Source organism: Magallana gigas, chromosome 7 (assembly GCF_963853765.1).
Source record: "Magallana gigas chromosome 7, xbMagGiga1.1, whole genome shotgun sequence".
NCBI classification, from domain to species: Eukaryota; Metazoa; Mollusca; class Bivalvia; order Ostreida; family Ostreidae; genus Magallana; species Magallana gigas.
This window is the reverse complement of record NC_088859.1, coordinates 42562577-42586868: the sequence shown is the minus strand read 5'-3', so window position 1 is coordinate 42586868 and position 24292 is coordinate 42562577. Positions and strand designations below refer to the sequence as shown.

Here is a 24292-nt window from a genome sequence, read left to right as displayed (position 1 = left end):
TGATTAATCATATGGCATTGAGTGGATCTTAAAAGTTTGTAAAAACGAGAGTTTAGCATATCCTTGACTAGGTGAATCATTATCTATATAAATCTTAATATTTTGACCAAAAAAGTACAGCGCAAGAGCATCAATTTTAAGATAAGTGCCATTTAGTGTCAACAGACAGACATCGGATTTACAAGACTTAGAGCTGAATAAATTGTCGTCACCAATTAACAGTCACCAATTAACAACTGGTTATAACACTAGTTTATGGATATTTCCAGACATGATATACAAATCTATGTTAAGAGGACAGTATTTCTAACGGATATTCACCACACAAGAGAGTGAACAGATAAATTTTACAAAAATATTCCCAGACCCGTGCTTCCAGAAAGATTACACACATCCCGTAATCCAATACTCTATCTAAAATAGCTATTGTAAAATCATTAGTCATCTCTATTCTGGTTGTCCTCTAACAAAAATCATCTTAGCCAGATAAGATTCATAAGATAACAAGTTCTATTTCCAGATGTCTTTTACATTCACTGCCTAAGTTGCGTATTTTAGCATATATGAGCATTATGTAAATATGGTCCTTCCCTTAATTTACTGTAATACGCGTCCAAATAAAGATTTTTTGGACGTCCTTCGCGAAAAGAAGCTGAACTTCGATTACACGCGGGATTTGATTTGCCATTAGTTTTTCTAAGTCACCTATCCATCTTTGTAAAATATATGCATGAGAGGTTTTATGCGATATAGAAGCATGGATTTAGCTTATTAAGAATGAAAATCCCAATAATCGGTTTAATGCTCTATGAACTAAATGAACTCGGGAAGGTGGGAATATTATACAAATATTGACTGGGGTTGAGGGCAACATTGATTATATTAGCCCCCGAGGGACGAAATATTGCCCGACGCGAAGCGGAGGGCAATATTTTCGTCCCTCGGGGGCTAATATAATCAATGTTGCCCGAAAACACAGTCAACATTTGTTTTGTTATATGAAGAAACAAACCAAAATTAAGAGAATAATTGAAAACAGATCGCCGTAATTTTCTCGGCTCAACAAATAATTCACGATTTCAATTCTGTGCAAAGTTCATTTCCAAAATATTCTCAGCATCAAACGGTCACTGGTGATATTTCGCCGACCGAAAGAATTAATATACAGATGTTCTACCTGATTTTACTTCACAGTAATTCGCAAATCCTTATATCCGTTATGATGGCAAACCGTTGCATTGCGCGTCCGTTGTTTATTTGCCTTGACTGACTGTCTATTATGACGTCACCTTGTTTTGGAGTCGCGAAGAGTTATTTACGTCATCGTTTACGAATCAACTAATCAGAGGCGTTTATTTGAAATAGAGGGAATGTTCTCTAGATATTATTCCTAGCCGGTCAATATCAAAAAAATATTGACTGGTCAATATTTTTCGGACGAGCTAATATTACAATTATTGACTATTCGTCTATATAGAGTTATATAGTGAGAATATACTACTGAATATAACAATGCATAATATTGTTAGACTCTTCTCTCTCTCTCTCTCTCTCTCTCTCTCTCTCTGTCTGTCTCTCTCTCTCTCTCTCTCTCTCTCTCTCTCTCTCTCTCTCTCTCTCTCTTAAAATTGGCAAAGTGATGGTTATTAGTCAAAATATGATAAACACGCGTTGGTTAAGTAGTTTGGAGTGTCCATAATCCGAGGATGTTGTAACAACAAACTATAAAATAAACAATAGCGTCGCCCTGACCTACCGAGAAGCATGAGACTAACTACTCTATCTGTTCTCCTCATCTACTCACTGCTAGGGGACGGGATTTGTGCAGGATACGAGGTAACTTCTTATGCGGTTCTCTAATTTATCAATTTCGAAATTGATAATTGCATTATAAAATTCTATCATCGCATCGTATTGGGTCTTTCAAATCAATCAAATAAACTACACAGTTTTAATGCTTTGTGAGAAGTTTGGAATAAAAACATGGAATTGTTTAGCTAAACACAAAGAAAAAAGAAGGAATGATCAATTATCGATAATTTGTTCAAAGTCTTTCATTCTTAGAATAAGATAATATGAAATTAAGTAACTATTCAATGACCTATATGACTTGCACATACAGGCACGTAGCATCGATTTTGAAAGTGTGGGGGGGGGGGGCAGACTCATCCAAAAAATCTTGACAAGCAAAAAAAAAAGGGAAAAGGCAGTTTCCCTAAATCTTCAAAATCCTAATCCTTGGGGGGGGGGGGGGGGGGGGGGTGGCGTAGATCTATAAAGTATAACTTTGATTTCTCTCATTTCTATTCAGGGTAAATCAATTTTTACTATGTAAATTTAAGAAAATCATTTGGTGCGAGAAAATGTGGGGGGGGGGGGGCACACCCTGGCTCCCTACCCCCTGATGCTACGTGCCTTTGCACATATGACAAAGCTTCGAATTTCCGATGGTTTCCCCGTTGTAAATTGTGGATGGGATAAAGTACTAGCAACCTCGGCTGTAAATTGAGGATAGGACCCAAGTACTAGAAATCCTTTCTAATCTAATATCTACTTAATTCAGAGAAGGAATGTTAAGAGCGGAAAAAGTAAATTCAAGAGCAGGAAAGCAGATAACGCAGGAAAATCAAGCCTGTCTACAGCCGAACTCAATGTGACGGCACCTGCAACAATACAAAGACTCAGGTAAAACAAAATTCAACAAAACCACCCGAAAACAACCAATGAAGACATTCAACAAATCAAATGAAATTAAATAAACTGTAACTTTAATTCTCCAAGGTTCGGTAACCATGGCAACCGAACGTTATACAATGGCGGTCGTCTTGAGGTCCATAGAGGTGGGAAATGGGGACCAGTTTGCGATGATAGTATGGATATCGTCGATGGTAACGTGGCCTGTAAACAAATGGGCTACATCAGGCAAGACATATTACAGATTTGTTTCCAATTATATTTTGTTATATGATCATCTGAAATCATATTATTTGAGAGAAGTAATTGAGGACATGATAATATCATGGTCTCTGCACCATGAAAGAGTGTATATATAGTGCTCATGAAAATGGTTGCTTCTCTTTGTATTTTTTTTCTTTTTTACGTCACTGTACACACTGGTATTAAAATTGCTTAAAGCACTAAAACTGTTTACCTGTAAATATTAAAAGAACTTAGTATTCGGGTTGTTGAATTACATGTACTAGTATTCTAAACGACAAAAGCTTATTACCTTAAATGTATTGAATTATTTCTAGGGGTGCCGAGAGAATATATGACGAGTCCTTCTTTGGATTGGGATCTTGGAAGTTCACAGACATACTAATGGATGAAGTCAGCTGTACTGGAGAAGAGCGGGAATTTTTATCATGTCCCTACACAATCAACCATGACTGCTCCGTTCATGAATTTGTATCTATTCTCTGCAAAGAAAACACAGGTTATAATATATTAGCATTCTTAGGTACAGAAGTTTGACAATGAAATGAATTCATTAGTGTATCTGTTAAGCAAAAATTTTATTCCCATGTCGCATTTCTCTAAAGTCTTTTGGAGTTTTCTGCTGTTGTGGAATAAAATGTATATAACAAAACAGGGTGTGACAAGGGCTGGATAGCTGGACCAGAGGGCTGCTACAAGCTGCACACATCTGCCAAAAACTATCAACAATCCAGAAAGATGTGTGCTAAGGAAGGAGGTCATCTGACCAACATAGAGACCATGACAGAGCACAATTTTCTCTCCCTTCTTCTGTACACAGTTGATGATGGTAGAGTTTATATCTTTTTGCTTTAATTGTCAAAAATACCTTTTAGAATTTTTTTTTTTATTGCACTTAACATCTGAGTCCTTGAATTATATTATATGAATTACTAGTTAGTCCATAATACACTTACTAAAAGGCTGTAGTGGCTAGTATACAACTGATTTTCTGTAAATCTTTAAAACATCATTAATTCTTGGTTTATTATCAATCGGATTATGAATTTTAGACTGAACTTCATTTTTATGTATTACAAAACATCCTTAAAATTCATTTTAACCTGAATTCAACCCTGTTAATATGCCTCTGTTTCTTATCTTATTAAAAATACAAGAAGGGAACTTAAATAACTATGATTTTAACTAAATGAGTTTTAAACTTTAGGACAAAATATAAATTGGACTTTCGGTGGGTTTGTTTTCTTAAATTATACTTTTGAGAACAGTTACTTAGATTTATTTTCCTAATCTTGTCACATATTTTGGGGTTTATATATCAATTATTTTGTTCATTTTAAACGAAACATTTAAAACACCATTTCTTTAAAAAGATCTAAGATAAAGTACTAGTATATGTTATAAAACAGATATGAAACGAGACATTTGCAAATAACTTTGAAAGATCCAGCTTAAGACAAGGAAACAATAAATTACAATCATCTTTCCAGGTACTGACATTTGGATGATTGGAGGAAGACGCAAAAAATCAAAATGGTATTGGGAAAAGTCTATACGCATTCAAAAGGAATCAAAGAATACACAGAGGAAAAGGAACAACAGGAAACCATCTCTACAAACAATCAAATCTGACATGGCTTACAGCGCGTTCTTTCCAGGTAGGACAATTCTAGCCCTTGTTGCTTGCAATCAAACAATCTGATGAATTGTAGAGAATAAAAAAAGAATAACTGGATCCTACTACCTTTTATACGATTTCCTTCAAGGTGTATTCCAGTTAATTTATTACCTTGCAACAATGTTTCAATACAGATGAATGTGTTATTAACTTGATGCAAAGAGAGGCTTCTCTTGATAATATTTGATCCAGTGTCTTAACCTTTAGTATCTTTTTTAACAATGAAGTATTGAAACTTCAACATTAGCAATGATTATGTTCAAAATATATTCTCTTTCATCTTAAGATGCAAATCTTATTCGAAAGAAGCATGAAGCATTTGAAAAGCAGTGTTTCGATTAATTAATATAAAATGTTTCTTTTTAGCTGAGTTGTAAGTAAATGAAACTTGAAAACCTGTATCAATGTTCTATACATTAAGGTTGGCAGCCGACAAATTACAGCAGACAACCCTCCAAAATGAGAGGGGAATACTGTGTTGGCCTAGCCAGTCAGTATCTACACCCCAATGGTTCAGCAGTGTCAGTCCAGTACTACTTCTTCGATGACATTAAGTGCAAAACAAATAACAAATACAGGTTTGGGTTCATCTGTGAAAAGCCACTGCAAAAAGGGGACCAGCCAGCTCTAAGACAGGCCGAGGGCAAGTTTCTTTTACTGTTGCCATTTTGTCTTGATAACCTTTCTCCGAAGTCTGCCTTTCACATTCTCCATGCCAGAATTTAAAATAAATTCTTGAAAACACTCTGTTTGTCATGAAATTTAATTTTCTTTAATTGTTTCATCTCCGTGAACTTTTGACAAGCTCTCCACTCTTGTATTGCGTTTTATCAATTCCCCCTTCTTGAACTGAGATAGTCATTTCTCGGTTCTTCGTCATGCTTCTGTTATTCGTTAGTATTGTTTCTTAACAGAGTCTTATTGCATCTCTCCCTTTCTATATATCTGAATTGAAAGTAATGTTGAGAGCTATATCTGTTCACTAGAGTGTTTTACTGGAAACGGCGAGTCTTACAGAGGAAGAGTAGCAGAAACAACATTGGGAACTCCCTGTCAGAAATGGTCAAAATCAGCCTCCATTAATGACGACACACATCCTGGAAAGGTATAAAAACAATTTTAAACACCCCCCCCCCCCAGAACATCACAAGGATACCCAAGAAACTTTTCATTTGAAATTTTAACTATTGGTTTTATCTAGACTCTCAAAAATGATACAGTGAGCCTATCATGTTATCATTTAGAGACGTTCAAGAATTCTGTTATTCGCATATTCTGCAATAAGTTACTTGTATTATTTTTCAAAGCCAAATTATTATTCTATATATCTAATAACAGACAACAACATCCCTGTTTTCTTTTTAAAATAAATAATCAGCGTTTTAACAAATTATGCCAGTACAGCGGAGAAGTTGAAATAACATTTAATTTACCATAAAGCTTAACTTGAATCCTAATACATGGTTTTTAAGCAACAAGTTGAATCCTTTAATGATATAATATTGATTTGACAATCACTATCACTGTCTGATGATATATGTTTTAGGGTCTAGGAGATCACAATATGTGCCGTAACCCTGACGATGGCAATGGTCCCTGGTGTTGGGTGGACGTGGAACGTGATCGGTTTGGATACTGTTCTGTATCTAAATGTGAATCTTCTAGCACAACTGCAACAGTGTCCATCAACAAAGGTTCAAATATTTCTATGGTTATTTTTCTTTCTTATAATCACTTTTCACCCTCTCAAAAATTTATCTTCTTGTCTTTTGCCTCAAAATTGATAATGCTTTATTATTTGTATTGTTTTCTCTATCTAAAACACTAGATTGTTATACTGGGGATGGTGAGTTATATAGAGGTAGTATATCAGAAACAACTATAGGATCCCCATGCCAAAGATGGTCCAAATCAGCTAGTATCAATGACGTCACTCATCCTGAAAAGGTATAAACAGAAAGTAATTAAAGACTAGAATAATATCGTCATGATGCAAAAATACTTCAGAAAATGGGGTTTATGGTCAATAATGTCATAATCTACTCAATATATACATGAATGCTTTATTTTTTTTTATATAATGCAAATATATAAGACGTAATATATTTGTAAGATATGAAATAAAGGGTTTTCATGAATACATACATTTAATGATTTTTTCAAACATTAAATTATTATTAAGCATTGAATACTGACAACAATGGAAGCACGATTTGGCATTCCCATTCTGTATGTATTTTTTTTAGATCATGATATTGTAATAAAAAAAGTAGATGCCTGACATTGATCTTACAGAGGCATGGTCACGATTTGGTCAGTTTCTATATTTTTAACAATGCTTCGGTAATGCATCACTAATGATCAAACAAAATGTGTCATTCATAGAGTTATAAGCAAGATACAAAGCTCATTATCCTTTACTGTATAAACAAGGCTGGCGTCATGATTTTCTTTACATCGGTCCATAATACTAGCAACAAATCGTTTTCAAACTAAAATTTTTTTATCTGAGCTTTGTTTACATAATAAAGAATTTTAATTGTGAGCTCTGTATCTCGCTTATAACCCTCACATTTTGGTTGATTAATAGAAATGCCTTACTGAAGCATTGTAAACATCAAAAACGAAAAAAACTGACTTTGATCAAAAGCACGACCTTTAATGCATTGTTATATTACTGATCTAAGGTTGCAACAAGATATTTAAGGTGGTATGGAACAATTGTCGATATTAATGTGGATTAAAGTATATTATAATTGAAATACTTTGACCGGTTTAGAATTTTAAAATTTTACAATATTTAACCAAAAAAAAAGTATTTCATTCATAATGTACTTTAATCTACATTAATATCGACAGATGTCCCATACCACCTTAACCAAAAAATAGCTTTCAAAAAAATTTGGAGCCAAAATTGTAAAAACCCTAGAGGAGTTCGAACTCATGACGTACTCATTCGTAGTAAATCCTCTAACCCACTGCATTACGTTGTTACATGTAGCTTTCAATATTGGAAAAAAAACGACTTATATAATTAGGCATTATTTTATTGTTTATTTTGATGAACAATACGTCACAACATGGAGGTGCCCCGTACAACCTTATGGGGGATGTGCGGCATCTTGTACATTTGAGGATAAGAATGTAAACATTTTAGGAACTGGCTTGTTTCTGCCCAAAACTGGCCAAAAATGTTGCCAAAAAAAATACAAGAAATAAATATGAAGTCCTACATGTCATTTTGTTTGAAATATGCATACAAGAAAAGGACAATGCCTTTTTAATCACTTAGAACAGCTGTCGAATTGCGCAGCTACAGACCTATTTTAAAGATTTAAAAATTTGATAAAATATGAAGGGGGTTCATTGGTGTCCATTTGTTGAGTAAAAGGTCTAAGCGTGCTTATATAAGTTCAAACTTTTCCCCAAAGTAGGTACCCTATGTTTAAAATGGGCCTCTAAACCACAAGATATATTTGTCTGTGTCTATGGAGGTACATTGAAGATATACTTTCATTGAAATATGATGTATACTTTTTTTTAATTAGGGTGGTATAGGACATCTGTCGATATTAATGTGAATTACTGTACTTTATAATTAAAATAAATTCACCAGTTTAGAATTTTCAAATTTTACAATATTTGACAATAAAATACGTTAAAATTTTTTGCAAAGGTAAAATATTTTTAAACCCCACCAGGATTCGAACTCATGGCGTACATATTTACAGAGAATCCTCTGACCCACTGCGCTACGCTGTTGAAAATACTTTCTGTAATGATGCTATTTATAAAATTACACTTGATTTCATCGTTTATTTCGATATACAGAACGTCACAACATGGAAGTGTCCCATAACACCTTAAGACAATCACTTTTTATACCCCTACATCGATCCCTCCAAAAAATAATTTACTTCAATTTATACTTATAGAACTGGGGAAAAATCCCCATAAAACAAACATGGGATAGGTATAAAGATGTATATCAAATTCAACAGGAATTGTTTTGAATTGACTTTTATTTTTTTCTATGAAAATATAACGTCAAGTTGTCGCCATAGACACAGGAATTCTAAGTACAGACTGAATTTTTCTTGTTCTAAAAAATAAATCTCATGCAAACTGACAAAATAGGTTACCTTATTTTGAGGCAGAGTTAAATATTAATGTACAAGATTCAAACTTTTTCTCAAAAATGGCTGTAGAGAGGACACCAATGAACCCCCTTCATATTTTTTTTCAGATTTTTAAATCTTCAAAATAAGCCTGCATCTGCGCAGTTCGACAGCTGTTTTAAGTGATTAAAAGGCATTGTCCTGTTCTTGTATGCATAATTTGCATACAGCACAACGAAGAATCTCATATTTATTGCTTTTATATCTTTTGGCAACAGTTTTGGTCAGTTTCGGGAAGAAACAAGCCAGTTCAAGAAATGTTTACATTCTTATTCTCAAATGTACAAGGTGGCCGCACATTCCCATTAGGGTGTTTTGGGACACCTCCATGTAGTGGCTTACTCCCTATCGAAATAAAAAATAAAAATTATTAATTACTATAAATATTTTCTTTTTTCTTTCTCAAAATTGTTACATAACGGCGTAGCGCAATGGTTAAAGCGACTACGAATCTTTAGTATTGAATTCGAGTTGGGGCTTTTGTAATTTTTATCTTTCCCCAAAAATTAAAACGTATTTTGTATATTGTTAAATTTGAAAATAGTGATTTGTTTATCATGTACTTTTATCAGTGTTAATATCGAAAATGTCCTTTAATATTACCTTAAGATCTGCTGGTAATCTATTAAGTTCAGTCTTGACTGATATATGTTTTTAGGGCCTAGGAGACCATAATATGTGCCGTAACCCTGACGACAGCAAGAGCCCCTGGTGTTGGGTGGACGTGGAACGGGATCGTTTTGGATACTGTCCTGTATCTAAATGTGAATCTTCAAGCACAACAACTGCAACAGTGTCCATCAACAAAAGTAGCTGAATTACTTTTTCAATGTTGATTTATATATAATAATCATACATGTGTACAAAAATACCTTTAGCTTGAAGAACAAGAAAATTTATCATTTTTCATTTTTTTTAAAATATAAAGTATCTGAGAATTTCACTATCACTGCAGACTGCTATATCAATGATGGAAAGTTTTATAGAGGGTTTGCCAACACAACAGATAAAGGTTTCAATTGCCAAAACTGGAAATCTACCGGCAGAATGAACCTAACATCTGATTCAGAAAAGGTTACTATTTATAGTTCATCTGGTTCGAAACTCTTACTTTAACCTAACTGTCGTCTATACATAAAATGACTAGTTTGTTGTTCCAGGGATTAGGAAACCACAACTTTTGCAGGAACCCTGATGGCGACTCCAGACCATGGTGTTGGGTGAGGTCCAACCGAAACGAGTTTGACTATTGTGTAGTGCCTCGGTGTTCTGAACTTGTTACAACAGATCAACCTATCGCCATGACAAGTAAGTATAGGTATTTTCTCTCCATTATAAGCTGGTGTAAAAAGGAGGTCCCGTTTCTGGTTTTGCTGTGATCAGACATGCTGTAATTAAAAAAATGGGATTGTGAAAATATATATTATTTAAATATTTAACATTTACCTTATTGAATATATACACCGTATCTCACTTGATAACAAACATTGTACAGCAAAAAAATCAGTGTTCGACTTTCAAATTTTCACCTTCAAATTAGTTAAAAGAATACATAATGAGAAAATATAGTGTTATCAAATGCCATTAATAAGCATATTAATACAAATCAACATAGAAAGCATAAAATATATTCAATTTTTAAAAAGGAAGTGATGTTAAATTATGAGGTAAAGAACAGCTAGATGCATTCTACATTAGTTTGATACGTTGTGTCAAGAAATATTTGTTTGAATGGTACTTTTTAAATAACTATAAAATGCACATTAAGCATTTAACGGTCTGGGTGTCCTCGACATGATAATGACTCAAACATCATATAAATCAGTGAGTCAATGCATTGGATTCAGCATGGGATTAATGTTCACAGATGATTCAAATGATGAAAATGAATAATTAATGGCAGCGGTCCTGAAAGGGAAGACACTGATGTACTCACTGAGTGCTTTACTGCTTTTCCATTCACTTATTTATTGATTACAACTCTGGGGCATGTAATAAAAAGGGGTTTGATTGTACATTGATAACAGGCGAGGCACAGATAGATTGCCCCGTCGACAATTTCTTCTGCCACTCAAGTTCCTCAGACGTGTAAGTATTATTGTATGTTGCATTATCAACTCATTGTTTTTTAATGTGCTAGTTAAATCCTATAGTTATTAAATATAAAACCCATGATTGATAACTTTTTTTGTATATTTTGCTTATCTGACGTTTAGTGATTGAAACTACTGTTGTTTCGAGTAAACTAATTAATATCAGATACTAAGGTATTCACTGGAGGATTGTACAATCTTACAAACGATTCAAGCATGAGCTTTTTCTTGGATACTACTCGATTAATGAACAATTTCTTTCCTCGTGTAACTTAATCAGTAGTGGTATGCTTAAAATCTTCTATTTGATATTATGACAAAATCTTTTAATCTAAAAAACGCTACGCCCTGTCCAGAAACTACAGCAATACCATGTGGGAAATTATAATGCTATCGAACATGCCACTATGTGAAGTAATATAAACAGTTCTAGGGATGAAGAAATATCTTTTTATGTAATAATGTGAAAAAAGCAAAAAAATGACACGTTTTAATGATATTATTTCAAAATTTTGATAAAACAAATGGCCCATAGGCTGTACAAGTACAAGTATGGGTCGAGTAAATATTTGCTTTCGATATGAGTGTTTTATAGTTGTTTCAAAATTGTGCTACACAAAACCATTATTAACATTACATTTCCTATTATTAATTACTCATCAATTCTAATGAAACTGAATACCATAGTTCCTGTTATTGTTTCGAATTTCCCCCGAAATCACTAATTTATTTCGTTCTTCTTACCATTTCAGACTCTTTTACTAATCAAAATCAAATTTGATTCATATGGACCTTGCACAAAATTTTTAATACGAGATGAAGGAAATCGTGTAATTTTGTAGAAAAGTTATACTATGCAGGGAAACTCATTGCTTCAATTCTTGTGAGATGTGCAATACAAGAAAATGACTCTTCGTTCAATTAAAAGAAAATTTGATTTGCTTTTAATGTTTTCTTCATGCAAAATGTGTTCAACGAAGGATACTATCGTTTGTCGATACAGAAGCTCAAATCCCTCACTTTCTCAAAATAAAAACTGATTAAAATTGACTCGCAGCACTCAGCTTGGTTGTTTAGAGAGCAGTTACATCATCAGAAATATCTTGTTCCGTGAATATTGTTCTATATGTTCGTTTTAAATTCAGATGTATTCCAGAACTCTTTCGGTGTGATGGAGAAAAGGACTGTGAATTCAATGAAGATGAAGAAACCTGTGGTGAGTCCTTGGGATATAAATTCCAAGTACTAGTACCCTTTTCCTTTACACACATTTACTGAGAACAAACTTCTTTATTTGTTTCAGAGTATACCTTGCCGCTTTACACAAAAGAGAAAAATTTTGCTCTTACAAAGGGAGGAGAAGAAGCCTACGAAAATATTCCACTCGAACTGGTAATAAATCTTTCATAATATATGTGAAGACAGCAAAGTGAATTATAAAGATCCCCATTTCTGATTTTTCTAAGGAGATCTTACCTTATAATATGTTCTTTTTTTCAGTGTGCACGATATTGCGCACAATCCACCCGATTTATTTGTCGCTCTTTCCACTATTTGATCGGGAAGAGGGAGTGCTTTTTATCCTCACTGAACAGAGAGAGGGTGACGAGCAGGGGAAATTACTCTTCTGCCTATGACTATTATGAACTGAAGTCTCAGATAAGTATGTGATTCGTATATAACTACGTCTTATTCATTTTATCTCTGTTTTCTGCACCAATTTATGTCTATTCTATATTGTATAAATTTCAGTTGCAAAGGATAATAAAAATGCATAAATGTTTTAGTTACTTCAAAATTCCTTTATGTAAAACCTTCAACTTGATTATTTTATTTATTTCTTTAGATGGGTGCATTGATAAATTCAGGTGTAGGAATGGCCACTGCATTGACCAGAGTCTACACTGTAATTCTCATGATGATTGCGGAGATCTCTCGGACGAGGAGGAGTGTGGTAAATCGTCGTCCAATTGCAGTTTTGATAGAAATATTTTTCTACCTTATATCTTTGTGAAATTTTGATTTGTAAGGAGTGAAACACAACTGACTTCATAAAAAAGTAAATTGAATCATTTTCAGCGATTACGAGTTATATCTGTAAATTTTTAGCGGGAAATATCATTCCACCTTTGGGAATTCGCCTGGTGGATGGGGATAATGAGTATTCCGGGAGGGTGGAGCTTCAGTACTATGGAGAATGGGGAGTGATTTGTGATGACAACTGGGACATCAATGATGCACAAGTTGTCTGCAGGATGCTAGGCTTCGAAGGGTAGGCTCTTATATGAAAATATGAAATTGTAATTTAGTCTTCATTTGATAATTGTCTCAGAGGGTTTGCACATGATTAATATTTGTTTAAATTGTCAACATTCTAACGAAAGAAAAATTAAAAGGGTTTCACTGCAAGGTATCAAAAAAGAAATATCTAATTTACCTTTGACAATTTGTTGAAAATTACGTTCATCTTATCCCACTCGTTTTAATGAACTCCAATATCCAAAATGACTAGACAAACAGTCATTGAAATTTCATTACAAATCGGATGAGGGGGCATTAAAAAGATGAATTCCTTTCTTTTCTCATTATGTATGTCAATAATGATATTTTTTCAAAACAGGGGAGCTGAAAAAGCAGAACGATTTGGGGCATTTGGACTTGGAAACAGTAACTTCCTGTTGGATGAAGTAAACTGTACTGGAGGCGAGAGCTCCTTGGAGGAATGCAACAAGAACCCCTGGAAGGAGCATGACTGCAGGAGCTACGAAGTGGCCGGTGTTGTTTGCTATCCGTCCAAAGGTTAAATGATCTGACATATATTACAACATCTATTTGATTACAAGTGTTACACAATAATGTGTTATTATTCGTGGATCCAATGCATTTCTCATAAAATAATAATCTAAGTTAATTGAATTAATAAAGGTATCAAAGATAACGTTTCTCGAGTAAAAATGTTAATTAATATCGATACTTTTCAGGGTTTATTATCATGAAAATATATAAAAGTATATTGAGGTTTAAGATAAATCCTTTTTATGAGATCTTGAGGCTTTCCTTTTTTTAGTTGAACTTATGATAATATATTATAAAAATCTAGCAAAGACTAAAACCTCGTACATGAGAAATATTACGGATTTTTTAAAATTAATTTTTTTTTATCCCAGACACATTACAATGGTTGATTGACAATATACTATAACTTTTGTTAAATACAGCATGTACAGAGAAGGAATTTCAATGTGACAATGAGAGATGTTTGATTCCTCAGCAAGTGTGTGATGGAACAGAGCATTGCAGAGATGGTTCAGATGAACAAAGCTGTGGTATAGCGTTAATTAATCAATAATGCAAAGAATGAAGAAATATGTGTATTTTAATGAAAATGATTTATATCTGATTTACTGGTACTTACATGTAGATATACAAGTTAACCTTGTAAACGGAGAGACTCCATATAGTGGAAGAGTGGAGATTGTCAGGAATGGGATGAGAGGAACTATCTGTGATGATGGCTGGACTGACGCCAGTGCTAGGATAATCTGCAAAATGTTGGGATTTAGGTAATAGATAACAGTAAATTCACATTAAAAATCAAAGTACCGAAGAACTGACGCGAGTTGATTTTATCGATGTTTATTTATTTGAAAATCAATGATATGTTATTTTGCATGACAACTACAGGTAGTTTCTAATCTGTATTTGAATTACGCACATTTTTATAATACGAATTTTCAGACTTTTTCGACACAAGAATGTTGATAAAACCCCATAATAATTTAAAGATAGAATAAATTCAATCAAACTTTGTATCAGTGATAGAAAAATTTCTGGAAAATTTCTGGATCCAAGCAATTGAACCCTCGTCTCGTTCAACCAAACGCTCGGCTGTCGCCGTTAATCTCCGACAAGCAAGAGAGACTCTCTGCTTGTCGGAGATTTACGGAGACAGCCGAGGGTCGAGTTGAACGAAACTATATTGAACTCTGGCGTAAGAATACATACAACTACACGTATACAAAAAATATCTAAATTGTTCGTACCATTTAAAATCTGACTATTTTCAAAGTATTTATAAAAAAGTTTCCTTGAAAAACAATGCTTTAGCATACATTATTACGAATTTATCAATATTATTCTCAAGAACTAAGTCTTGTCAGCGGCGATGATTTGTGCTTTGGTCCAAACACTGTTTCACTTTCGGTTTGTCAGAGTAACTGCATAGGAGAGTTGATTAAAATCAACTCCCAAAACACACTTTATTTGGTCTTCTTTTTCTTGTTACCGTGCTTACAATAGAAATTAAATGTGTATTGCTTACATGACTCCATATGCATACTGGTTATTTAGGAAACGTGCATATAATATAGGTCTGATGCTTTTTTAAAACATGTATTTGTAAACATGGCTATAAATGAAAATAAAAAAATAATCCTAACAAAATACGCATAATATGCAGCATATAATTTAGCTTTATAGCAAAATGTTGGGATTTAGGTAATAGATACCAGTAAATTCACATTAAAATCAAAGTACCGAAGAACTGACGAGAGTTGATTTTATCGACGTTTATTTAATTGAAAATCCATGATATGTTATTTTGCATGACAACTACAGGTAGTTTCTAATCTGTATTTGAATTACGCACATTTTTATATACGAATTTTCAGACTTTTTCGACACAAGAATGTTGATAAAACCCTATAATAATATAAAGATAGAATAAATTCAATCAAACTATGTATCAGTGATAGAAAAATTTCTGGAAAATTTCTGGATCCAAGCAATTGAACCCTCGTCTCGTTCAACCAAACGCTCGGCTGTCGCCGTTTATCTCCAACAAGCAAGAGAGACTCTCTGCTTGTCGGAGATTAACGGAGACAGCCGAGCGTCGAGTTGAACGAAACTATATTGAACTCTGGCGTAAGAATACATACAACTATAACAAATATCTAAATTGTTCGTACCATTTAAAATCTGACTATTTTCAAAGTATTTATAAATAAGTTTACTTGAAAAACAATGCTTTAGCATACATTATTTCGAATGTATCAATATTATTCTCAAGAACTAAGTCTTGTCAGCGGCGATAATTTGTGCTTTGGTCCAAACACTGTTTCACTTTCGGTTTGTCAGAGTAACTGCATAGGAGAGTTGATTAAAATCAACTCCCAAACACACATTTCATTTGGTATTCTTTTTCTTGTTACCGTGCTTACAATAGAAATTAAATGTGTATTGCTTACATGACTCCATATGCATACTGGTTATTTAGGAAACGTGCATATAATATAAGTCTGATGCTTTTTTAAAACATGTATTTGTAAACATGGCTGTAACTGAAAATAAAAAAATAATCATAACAAAATACGCATAATATGCAGCATATAATTTAGCTTTATATCAACTTTAAAATTCAGTGTGAAAACTTACCCTATTTACACAATACAAAAAAATGTACTGTAGAGGGGGTCAGGCCAAGGCCGATGCAACCTTTGGGGCAGGGTCAGGGGTCATCTGGCTGGACGATGTTGAGTGTCGTGGTAACGAAACATCTCTGTTAGAGTGTTCAAGCAGACCTTGGGGGCAACATAACTGTGGACATACAGAGGATGCAGGCGTCATTTGTGAAGGTAAATATATAAAACATTTCTCGTTCTAGATTTGTGCATATATCTGCACAATTCTTTTTTTTTTAAATATTTGTGTATTTCAAAAAATCAAATACTAGTAAACGTATTTTATTTACTTTTCGAAGGTGTCTTCGATGATACAACGAGACAAACTACGACAACACCTAGATCAACGACTCAATCATCTACAGGCAAGTCAATGAAACAATGATATTTGAATGAAAACAAAAGTCGCAGTGAAATTGTGTTACTTAATAACCTGCCCCAATCTCTTTTAATTACAGTCAGCATTACTCTGGTTAACAGTGACGTACCCAGTAGAGGCCGCATACAGCTCTGGTATAAGGGAGAAAAGGGATCCATTTGTGACGATGACTTTGATGAAAAAGACGCCACGGTTGTGTGTCAAATGTTTGGATACAGGTACGGTTATTAAAACTTCTTTGGATATTCTTACATACCAAAATTGACTTTTTAAAGGAGTGGAAAAATATTAAAATATTTATAATGGATTTGAAAAATTCCAAGGAGTGGGAAACCGTCTAAATTGTATGGTCCTGGAAAAGGTGTTATTTGGTTGGATAATCTTGGATGTCATGGAAACGAATCTCACATCGAGGATTGTAATCACACAGGCTGGGGGGTTTCAGACTGCACACATGATGAAGACGTGGGAGTAGACTGCGAAGACGACTCTGTTGGTCAGAAATTGTTCAATCTGTTTATTTTTCAAATACAATATGCATGTAGTATGTTTGGTTTGGTCAACACAATTCAAAAGACTGCAAAAATAATATTACAATGTGAAAGATTATATTCCATATATTTAGTATCTTATTATCTTCTTTTTAAAATTAAAATACGATCAATGCAAATCATACAGTTTTTTTGTCGTTTCATTCTTTTATATTCATTTTACATTCCTATTTCGAAATGTTTGATTAGGATCCTGATTGGTAAATAAGTTGGGTTTTTTTGTCATAAAAATTACCTTTTCATGTTTAATATGATTCCTTTGTGATATTTTTAATGTTTTATCAAATCGAAATGAATTATTTTACCATCTTACAATAATCTTCAACTTATTTTATATCATTTGATATACTTTTGGATACCTTGGTATGTATACATTGATAAAGTATTTGTAATCTATAACACGAAGACTGACTCTTAGTGTCACTAGGATTACTGTATTTCCGGGTTTTTTCGCGAGTCACAGAATTTGCGAAAATGGGGAAAATCTGTAACATTTTTAATTTGCGTCAGTCATTTTTGCGATTTTAAAAGTTTCTTTAAAGAAAATTTCTGCGTATTCAACTTTTTGCGATTTAAAAGAGGTTGCGAAAATTATGACATCGCGAAAAATTACCAAATACATGGTAATTAATGTAAATTGTAACATATCTACAGCTCCCCCCGAGGTGAGAGTGAGGCTGGTGGAAGGGAAGACCCCCAGTGAAGGGCGGGTGATGTTAACTGTAGGGGACGTGACAGGGACTGTGTGTGACGACTACTTCACTGATATAGAGGCCGGCGTAGTGTGTCGTATGATGGGTTACAGGTATAAAAGAAGCACAGCAGACACTGTCTATAATCAATCATGTATTGGGTAAAAGCTGTATGTTTTCACTGAGTTTTGAGTATGACATTAAATAGACAATCAACATTCATATATTTATTTTATTATTGAGTTAACAGATTGTGTATAAACAATTTTGTCTTCCAGGACAGGCGTTGCTACTGAAGGAGGATATTTTGGTCCTGGTTCTGGGATGGTTCTCCTTGACAATGTCAGATGTCAGGGTACAGAGAGATCCTTGTCTCATTGCAGAAACGATGGGTGGGGCATCAGTAATTGTGAGCATCCCGAAGATGTTGGGGTTATTTGTGACGCCCCTCCCACCACAATAGCAACCACTACAAGTAGTCAGGGATCAGGTATTGACTTTTTCAAACAAAATTTAACATTAAGATGAAATAAAAAAAATAATATTAAAAGTAAGAGAGTGTTCGACTATTTCATTTTGCAAAACAGTAGATGATGAAGTGATCATTCGCTTGGTTAACAATGTTGAGGGAATCGAAGGACGAGGAACTTTGGAATTGGAGTACAATGGAGTTAAAGGATCAGTGTGTGATGATGACTGGGATGACCTTGATGCCAAGGTCGTGTGTACAATGCTAGGATACAGGTATACTGACGTGTAGATAGATCGTGTAAATCAATCTAAGATAAAAATTATCTAAAAATTCTATTAAATAGAATCAAATTTATCGTAGATAAATGCCTCCACATGGTTTATGTCTATTTAAGAAAAGTTTATTTCAAATGTTATATGATCATTTTCAGATGTATCGGTACATATGCATGATACATTTATAATTTCATGAAAATTTATCTGTTCTTTTCCCAAGGAGTGGAGTGGCAGTATCCAATGCAAGGTTTGGGCGTAGATCAGGTCCTATTTACTTGGATGATGTTGCCTGTTATGGAACAGAGGATTCCTTGTTGGACTGTGACAGTTCTGGATGGGGCCAGAGCAACTGTGCACACAACGAAGACGCAGGGGTCATATGTTACTCTGCAGATGAGATATCAACTGATGATATCAACCAACTTCCCACTGGTAAAAATTAATGTTAGAATTTAGTGTCGTGAAAATAGGTATCCTCTGTTTCTCATGTTACAATTTAACATGACTCAAACGTATTTTTGTTTCAGATTGTGGTAGACGACCAATGGAGGATGTGATTAACTCGAGACGAAAACGAGACACTGGTGAAAGAACGGTTGAGGACTGGCGACTTCCTTTAAAAATATTTGGAGGATTAAATGCTGATTATGGGATGTTTCCTTGGCAAGTGGCGATCAGAAAAGTCATCTATCGAACAAAAACCAGAAAAATAGATGCCCAACACTGTGGCGGTATCGTCCTTAGCCGGTTCTGGATTCTGAGTGCTGCCCATTGTTTTGATGAGTAAGTTCAGAGTTGACGAGTGAGCAATATTTCAAGTGATAAAAATGTTAATTTAAGTTCTTTAAGCGGTTGCGTTATTCAAAACTGCCCCGAGTTTATAAATCACTATTCAAATCTCAATAAGGAAGATTATGGTCGTTCCTATTCTTTGTTTTTCAGTGAAGTTAAGTCCGATCTTATCATACGGGTTGGAGACCTGAACAACAAAGAGCCTGATTCTGATGAGGAAGAGTTTGAGGTGGAGGAAATTTTTATGCATGAGGGCTATGACAGTAAGTACTACTTCTTAAAAGATAAACTACATTTTTACACATAAATAAAAAAAAATAAACAAATCTAACTTTTCATCTTCACAATTTCATTGCAAGAAAAATCTCTATTTTTGTGATATAAAATGCATGGGACGTTTGCAATTATTTTTCAGCTAAGACCTATGACAATGACATAGCTTTGATTAAGATAACTCCAAAAGATGGTCGAGGAATTATGGCTGGGATGTACGTCCAACCTGCGTGTCTGCCTTCTGATAACACACCGTACACTGAGGACTTAGACTGTTATATATCAGGGTGGGGGGCGACTTCATTAGGTGGGTATCACTTTTTCAGCAGTATGAAATATCTTGAATTTCTATTTGAAACATTAAAAAGTGGCAACGTATCGTTCAGTTACATGTACAAAACTCGTATATAGACAACCACATATTGGGAACAGTAGTACAAAAACAGTTATCGTAAATAAAAGCCGATTCCAGCACATATACATGTATATTTATAATTTTTACCTTTCATTTGGTGTTGCAGGTTCTCCAAACAAATTGAAGTATGCAGAAGTTCCTATCATTGATCGTAATATATGTCGTAACGTATATAAACGTCTGACTCCCAGCATGTTTTGTGCTGGATACCTGAAAGGTGGCATAGACAGTTGTCAGGGCGACAGTGGAGGGCCTCTTGTCTGTAAAGTCGGGGGTAAGCATCACATACATCAACCATTATTGATAACAACATTCAGTCGCATCAGAACGTTATACTTTGTTTTAATTTACCTTCAAACTTGTGTTTACTAGGTAAATACACTGTATTGGGAGTGACATCGTGGGGAAGAGGTTGTGGGGATCCAAATTCTCCAGGAGTGTACACAGTTGTCAAGAATCATCTACAGTGGATCCAGGATAAACTTCAAACATGAGGAAAAATACACTGATGCAATCATGAATGCACAATCTGCTGCCTTTTTAAAAAAAAATTAAATGCAAATTAAAAGTAAATCATGCATCATTATCATTGTTTTAAAATAAAACAATACCAATTCCATGTATTTAGGTGTAGTCTTTTTTAAGAACATGTGTCTTGTTTGTTCCATTCACTACAAAAATTCAAATTGACCTTCCTATTTTAAAATAAGATGTATTTGTCGTATTAAAATAACATATAACTTAAAATAAAAACTAAAAAAAAAAAAACACCCATAATATAAAAATGCAAATATAAAGATATTAGTAATCTATATCAAAATGTGCCTTCATGAAAGAAAATTAATCATATAACAAAGAAGTTTCATGATGTAAGTATCAGACCACTGCTCAACACTCTTCTGTGTTTGACGATATCCTGGACAAGATTTCCAGGTTATTTCCCCATTTTAATTATCCCAATCCAAGTATTGTTCAATTACATCTCCTATTTTAGCAAAATTGCATGAATTACATTGACGTAAAGAAATAGCGCTGGATTGTGATTTTAAAAAAAAACGAAATACAGTAACATAAATAATGCAAAATCTGTAACTGATCGTCCGTGAATCCTTTATGTTTTCATTGTTAGTGGTAAGTAATTCTTTATCTCATATTTTGTTGATAGACAAACAGATATCAAAGTAAGATGAAATTAATGTGGGATATCATAGACAAAATATATATATTACTCTGTACCAGAAAAATGGAAAACTAAAGAAAGGTTAAGCCATACAATGTATTGGTAACTTTGATATCACATTCTAAAAAAATTTCAATTTCATTTCCTTTTTTAGCAAAATATATACATGAATAACATTGATGTAAAAAAAAATATCGCTAGATGGTGATTCAAAAATCGAAATACAGTAACATAAATAATGCAAAATCTGGTACAGAACATCTGTAAATGTCTTCATGTTTTCATTCTTAGTGGTAAGGAGTATTCTACCTTCTATATCTTTGATAGACAAGCACATATCGAAATAAGATGAAAATGCCATGGGATGTCATAGACATAACATATAAATTATTCTGAAAAAAAAAATGGAAAACTAAAGAAAAGGTTCAGCCATACCTACCAAGAAACAAAAGAAGTTTCCCCATCACTTCTCTTTTCCTGGGTATTGATGCACTTTGTTTGATTTTATAAATAAACTAAGTCGATTATACCCGTCCTGGAAAATTATTAAAACAGGAATTTTTAATCAGAATTCCTTTATTTATACAACATATCTAAATTTTGTTTCTGAAAATGGAAAGATATCCAACACCCTGATCTTAAAAGCTAAGAAAAAAATCATTAAAAACCTGGTCTGCTGTTGTTCTACACCTTGCTTCTAGTCCTCAATCAAAGGCCTGAAGGGCCATAATGGCTTACGGGTTTGATATGACTATATTTACATGGATCGAGTATGATTCCTTCTATTTCTTACGAAAACTTTAGTTTATTTATAGCTCTATAGAAAGTAACTAGCTACATGTAATTCATAGATCTATAGAAACTAAAAGGACAGATATCAACATGCCCCATTTATTGATTGGTCGAACCTTAGTGACCGAAACAGACAGGATTGAAATCTAGACCCCTCTTTTATCAATTGGTTGAAACCACCATTGCTTTTCGGAAAATCATAGACTGTATAAAATAAATATGATGATGTCAGACTCAAACTCCAATATGAGACAATTTGTTTCTTTCTTTTATCCAACGACTGAAGTACATTAACTGTAAATTCATTCAACTATATAGGACACAAAAGCACTTAAAACCAACAATGAACATGCTCTCAAATATCAGTATACCTTGTATTCCTAAGCACTATGAACTTGCGCGAGAGTTGGTGCACGGTGCGACGTAACAGCGCCAAAGCCAGCGCGAAATCACTGCGCGTAAAAATAATATAACCAAATGATGAAATGTACTGCATGTTATGTACTATTATTAATGAATTCTCATGAAATCTACACCAACAAGTATTATTCCATTTTATTTGTATTTCGTAAATGTATATTTATTCATATTTTTCTGGGTTTTTTCTACTTTTTTAAGAGGCTGACCTTCACAAGCTTTTATAAGAAATATGAATTCACAAGGCAGTTCTAACACCTTCTGTTTTATTGTTTTCCCTTTGTACAGAGATAAACTCTTTGGGGGGGGGGGGGGGGGAAGAAACAGGCAGAACTATGCAATTATAGCAAACCTGTTTTGACACCAAATTTAATTAAAATTAATTACTGCACTATAACTTTGCAGTTAGTCTCTCTTCACATGACATGTTCAGAGGCATACTATACAGCTATACGATGTCTATAGAGCTATGTTATAGTAATGTGACATTGCTTCCGTATATGACTTGCAATCAAGCTTAACTGTATATTGTTTTCTTATTTGAGTACATTTGGTCTCAAGTTTCCAATATTTTTACGACAAATAAACAGTTCAATCATAGCACAACCAAGGTAACTCCATCGAGGGAACATTGTGCTATTTTTAGATCTTGGAAAATCCCCAACAATCGATAATGGCGGAGGTGTTGAAGAAGGCACATTATATTAGAACAAGTAGTAATTGCCCCTCTATTTATGCATTTATTACCGATTTATAATCCCAGTTTCAATATATCTCAATCATAAGTTCAGTCCTTTAACCGTTAAACACCTTCCCCCTTGCTGAGATCGATGTCGATCGAAGTTAGCGACGCTCTCTGCGGGTGCAAACGTTTTTATGAAGAATGAACGAAATAACGACAACTTATAACATTTACTTATCACTGTTAGGATCTGAAATAATTGGGAAAAGATTTTTTTGCTTATAATACATGTAAGTATGCATAGCGGAAGGCATACTGTGTGATGCATGGCGGGGGCCTTTACCTCTATGCAAAAACGGCCTAAGGAAAAACACTGCATTTAATATTCAGTCGCGTTAGAATTCGAGTTTATTTAAATAAAGTCAATTCATATTGGTTACAATAACATAAGTGATAATAACATATGGAAAATATAATCTTGCTTAAAGATATGTATTATGAACAACAAACAGTTAACTTTGCAACATTCGAATAGAACTATTTTTTGTCGCGCATGTTCAGATAACTGAACTCTTTGCCGTAAAGATTATCCGGCAACTAGATGGCCGTAAGCCATAAAAATACTGACTTTCGTTATCCAAAGCAGGCTCTGTGAATATGAAAGGGTCTAAGTCACATTTTTTTTTTCATAAATGATGTTTTTTTCTTTTCCTTAATATTTTCTATTCTGTAAAGAATTTAAGCTTGATAATAAAATGTTCCAAAGTTGTTGTACATATATAACCCTTCCGTCTTCTCTGCTTTCGATTTTCGGAGGTGGTGCTTTCTTAAAGACCCTATTAGAATCCTGACCTTTCTTTCTGCATCATCTTGAAAAGTCAATTCAGAATGGATTTTAGATTGTCATCATTTAACTCGTTCCATCTTTCATTGTCATTAATGGCAGGTCCTCTGATCTCTTTCCTGTCCTCATTCTTGGCTGTCTCTTGTGAACTTCTCGCTTTCATTATCGTAGAGATGGATTCTT

The 24292-nt window shown here is 33.9% G+C and overlaps 1 protein-coding gene across 4 annotated transcripts; it reads left to right on the top strand.

Moving 5' to 3' along the window:
• Positions 1-1675: 1675 nt before the first annotated feature.
• On the top strand, positions 1676-20817 carry LOC105340743 (uncharacterized). 4 transcript variants are annotated; one of them, XM_066065503.1, is made up of 35 exons: positions 1676-1836; positions 2564-2685; positions 2782-2922; positions 3255-3436; positions 3593-3766; positions 4428-4595; positions 5037-5258; positions 5602-5720; positions 6162-6309; positions 6444-6562; positions 9452-9602; positions 9749-9867; positions 9954-10101; positions 10821-10881; positions 12032-12102; positions 12190-12278; positions 12387-12549; positions 12733-12840; positions 12996-13158; positions 13507-13685; positions 14105-14212; positions 14308-14449; positions 16353-16519; positions 16645-16710; positions 16804-16942; positions 17048-17220; positions 17930-18080; positions 18246-18457; positions 18555-18711; positions 18935-19146; positions 19242-19497; positions 19657-19769; positions 19922-20086; positions 20301-20468; positions 20567-20817. In XM_066065503.1, the coding sequence occupies exons 1-35, from the start codon at positions 1765-1767 to the stop codon at positions 20686-20688; spliced, it is 5070 nt and encodes a 1689-aa protein (XP_065921575.1). In that variant the 5' UTR covers positions 1676-1764; the 3' UTR covers positions 20689-20817. The 4 variants fall into 4 exon arrangements, with proteins under 4 accessions (XP_065921575.1, XP_065921574.1, XP_065921573.1 ...); XM_066065502.1 differs by having other exon boundaries at positions 12966-13158; positions 18558-18711; XM_066065501.1 differs by having other exon boundaries at positions 12966-13158.
• Positions 20818-24292: the final 3475 nt, after the last annotated feature.

What these genes read in the sequence shown, in the direction of transcription:
- LOC105340743 (XM_066065501.1), top strand. Translation starts at nt 1,765, where the DNA reads ATGAGACTAACTACTCTATCTGTTCTCCTCATCTACTCACTGCTAGGG. An exon ending in CACTCAAGTTCCTCAGACGT is followed by an intron (nt 10,882 to 12,031) that starts GTAAGTATTATT and finishes TTTTAAATTCAG; the next exon opens with ATGTATTCCAGAACTCTTTC. An exon ending in TATGCATGAGGGCTATGACA is followed by an intron (nt 19,770 to 19,921) that starts GTAAGTACTACT and finishes ATTATTTTTCAG; the next exon opens with CTAAGACCTATGACAATGAC.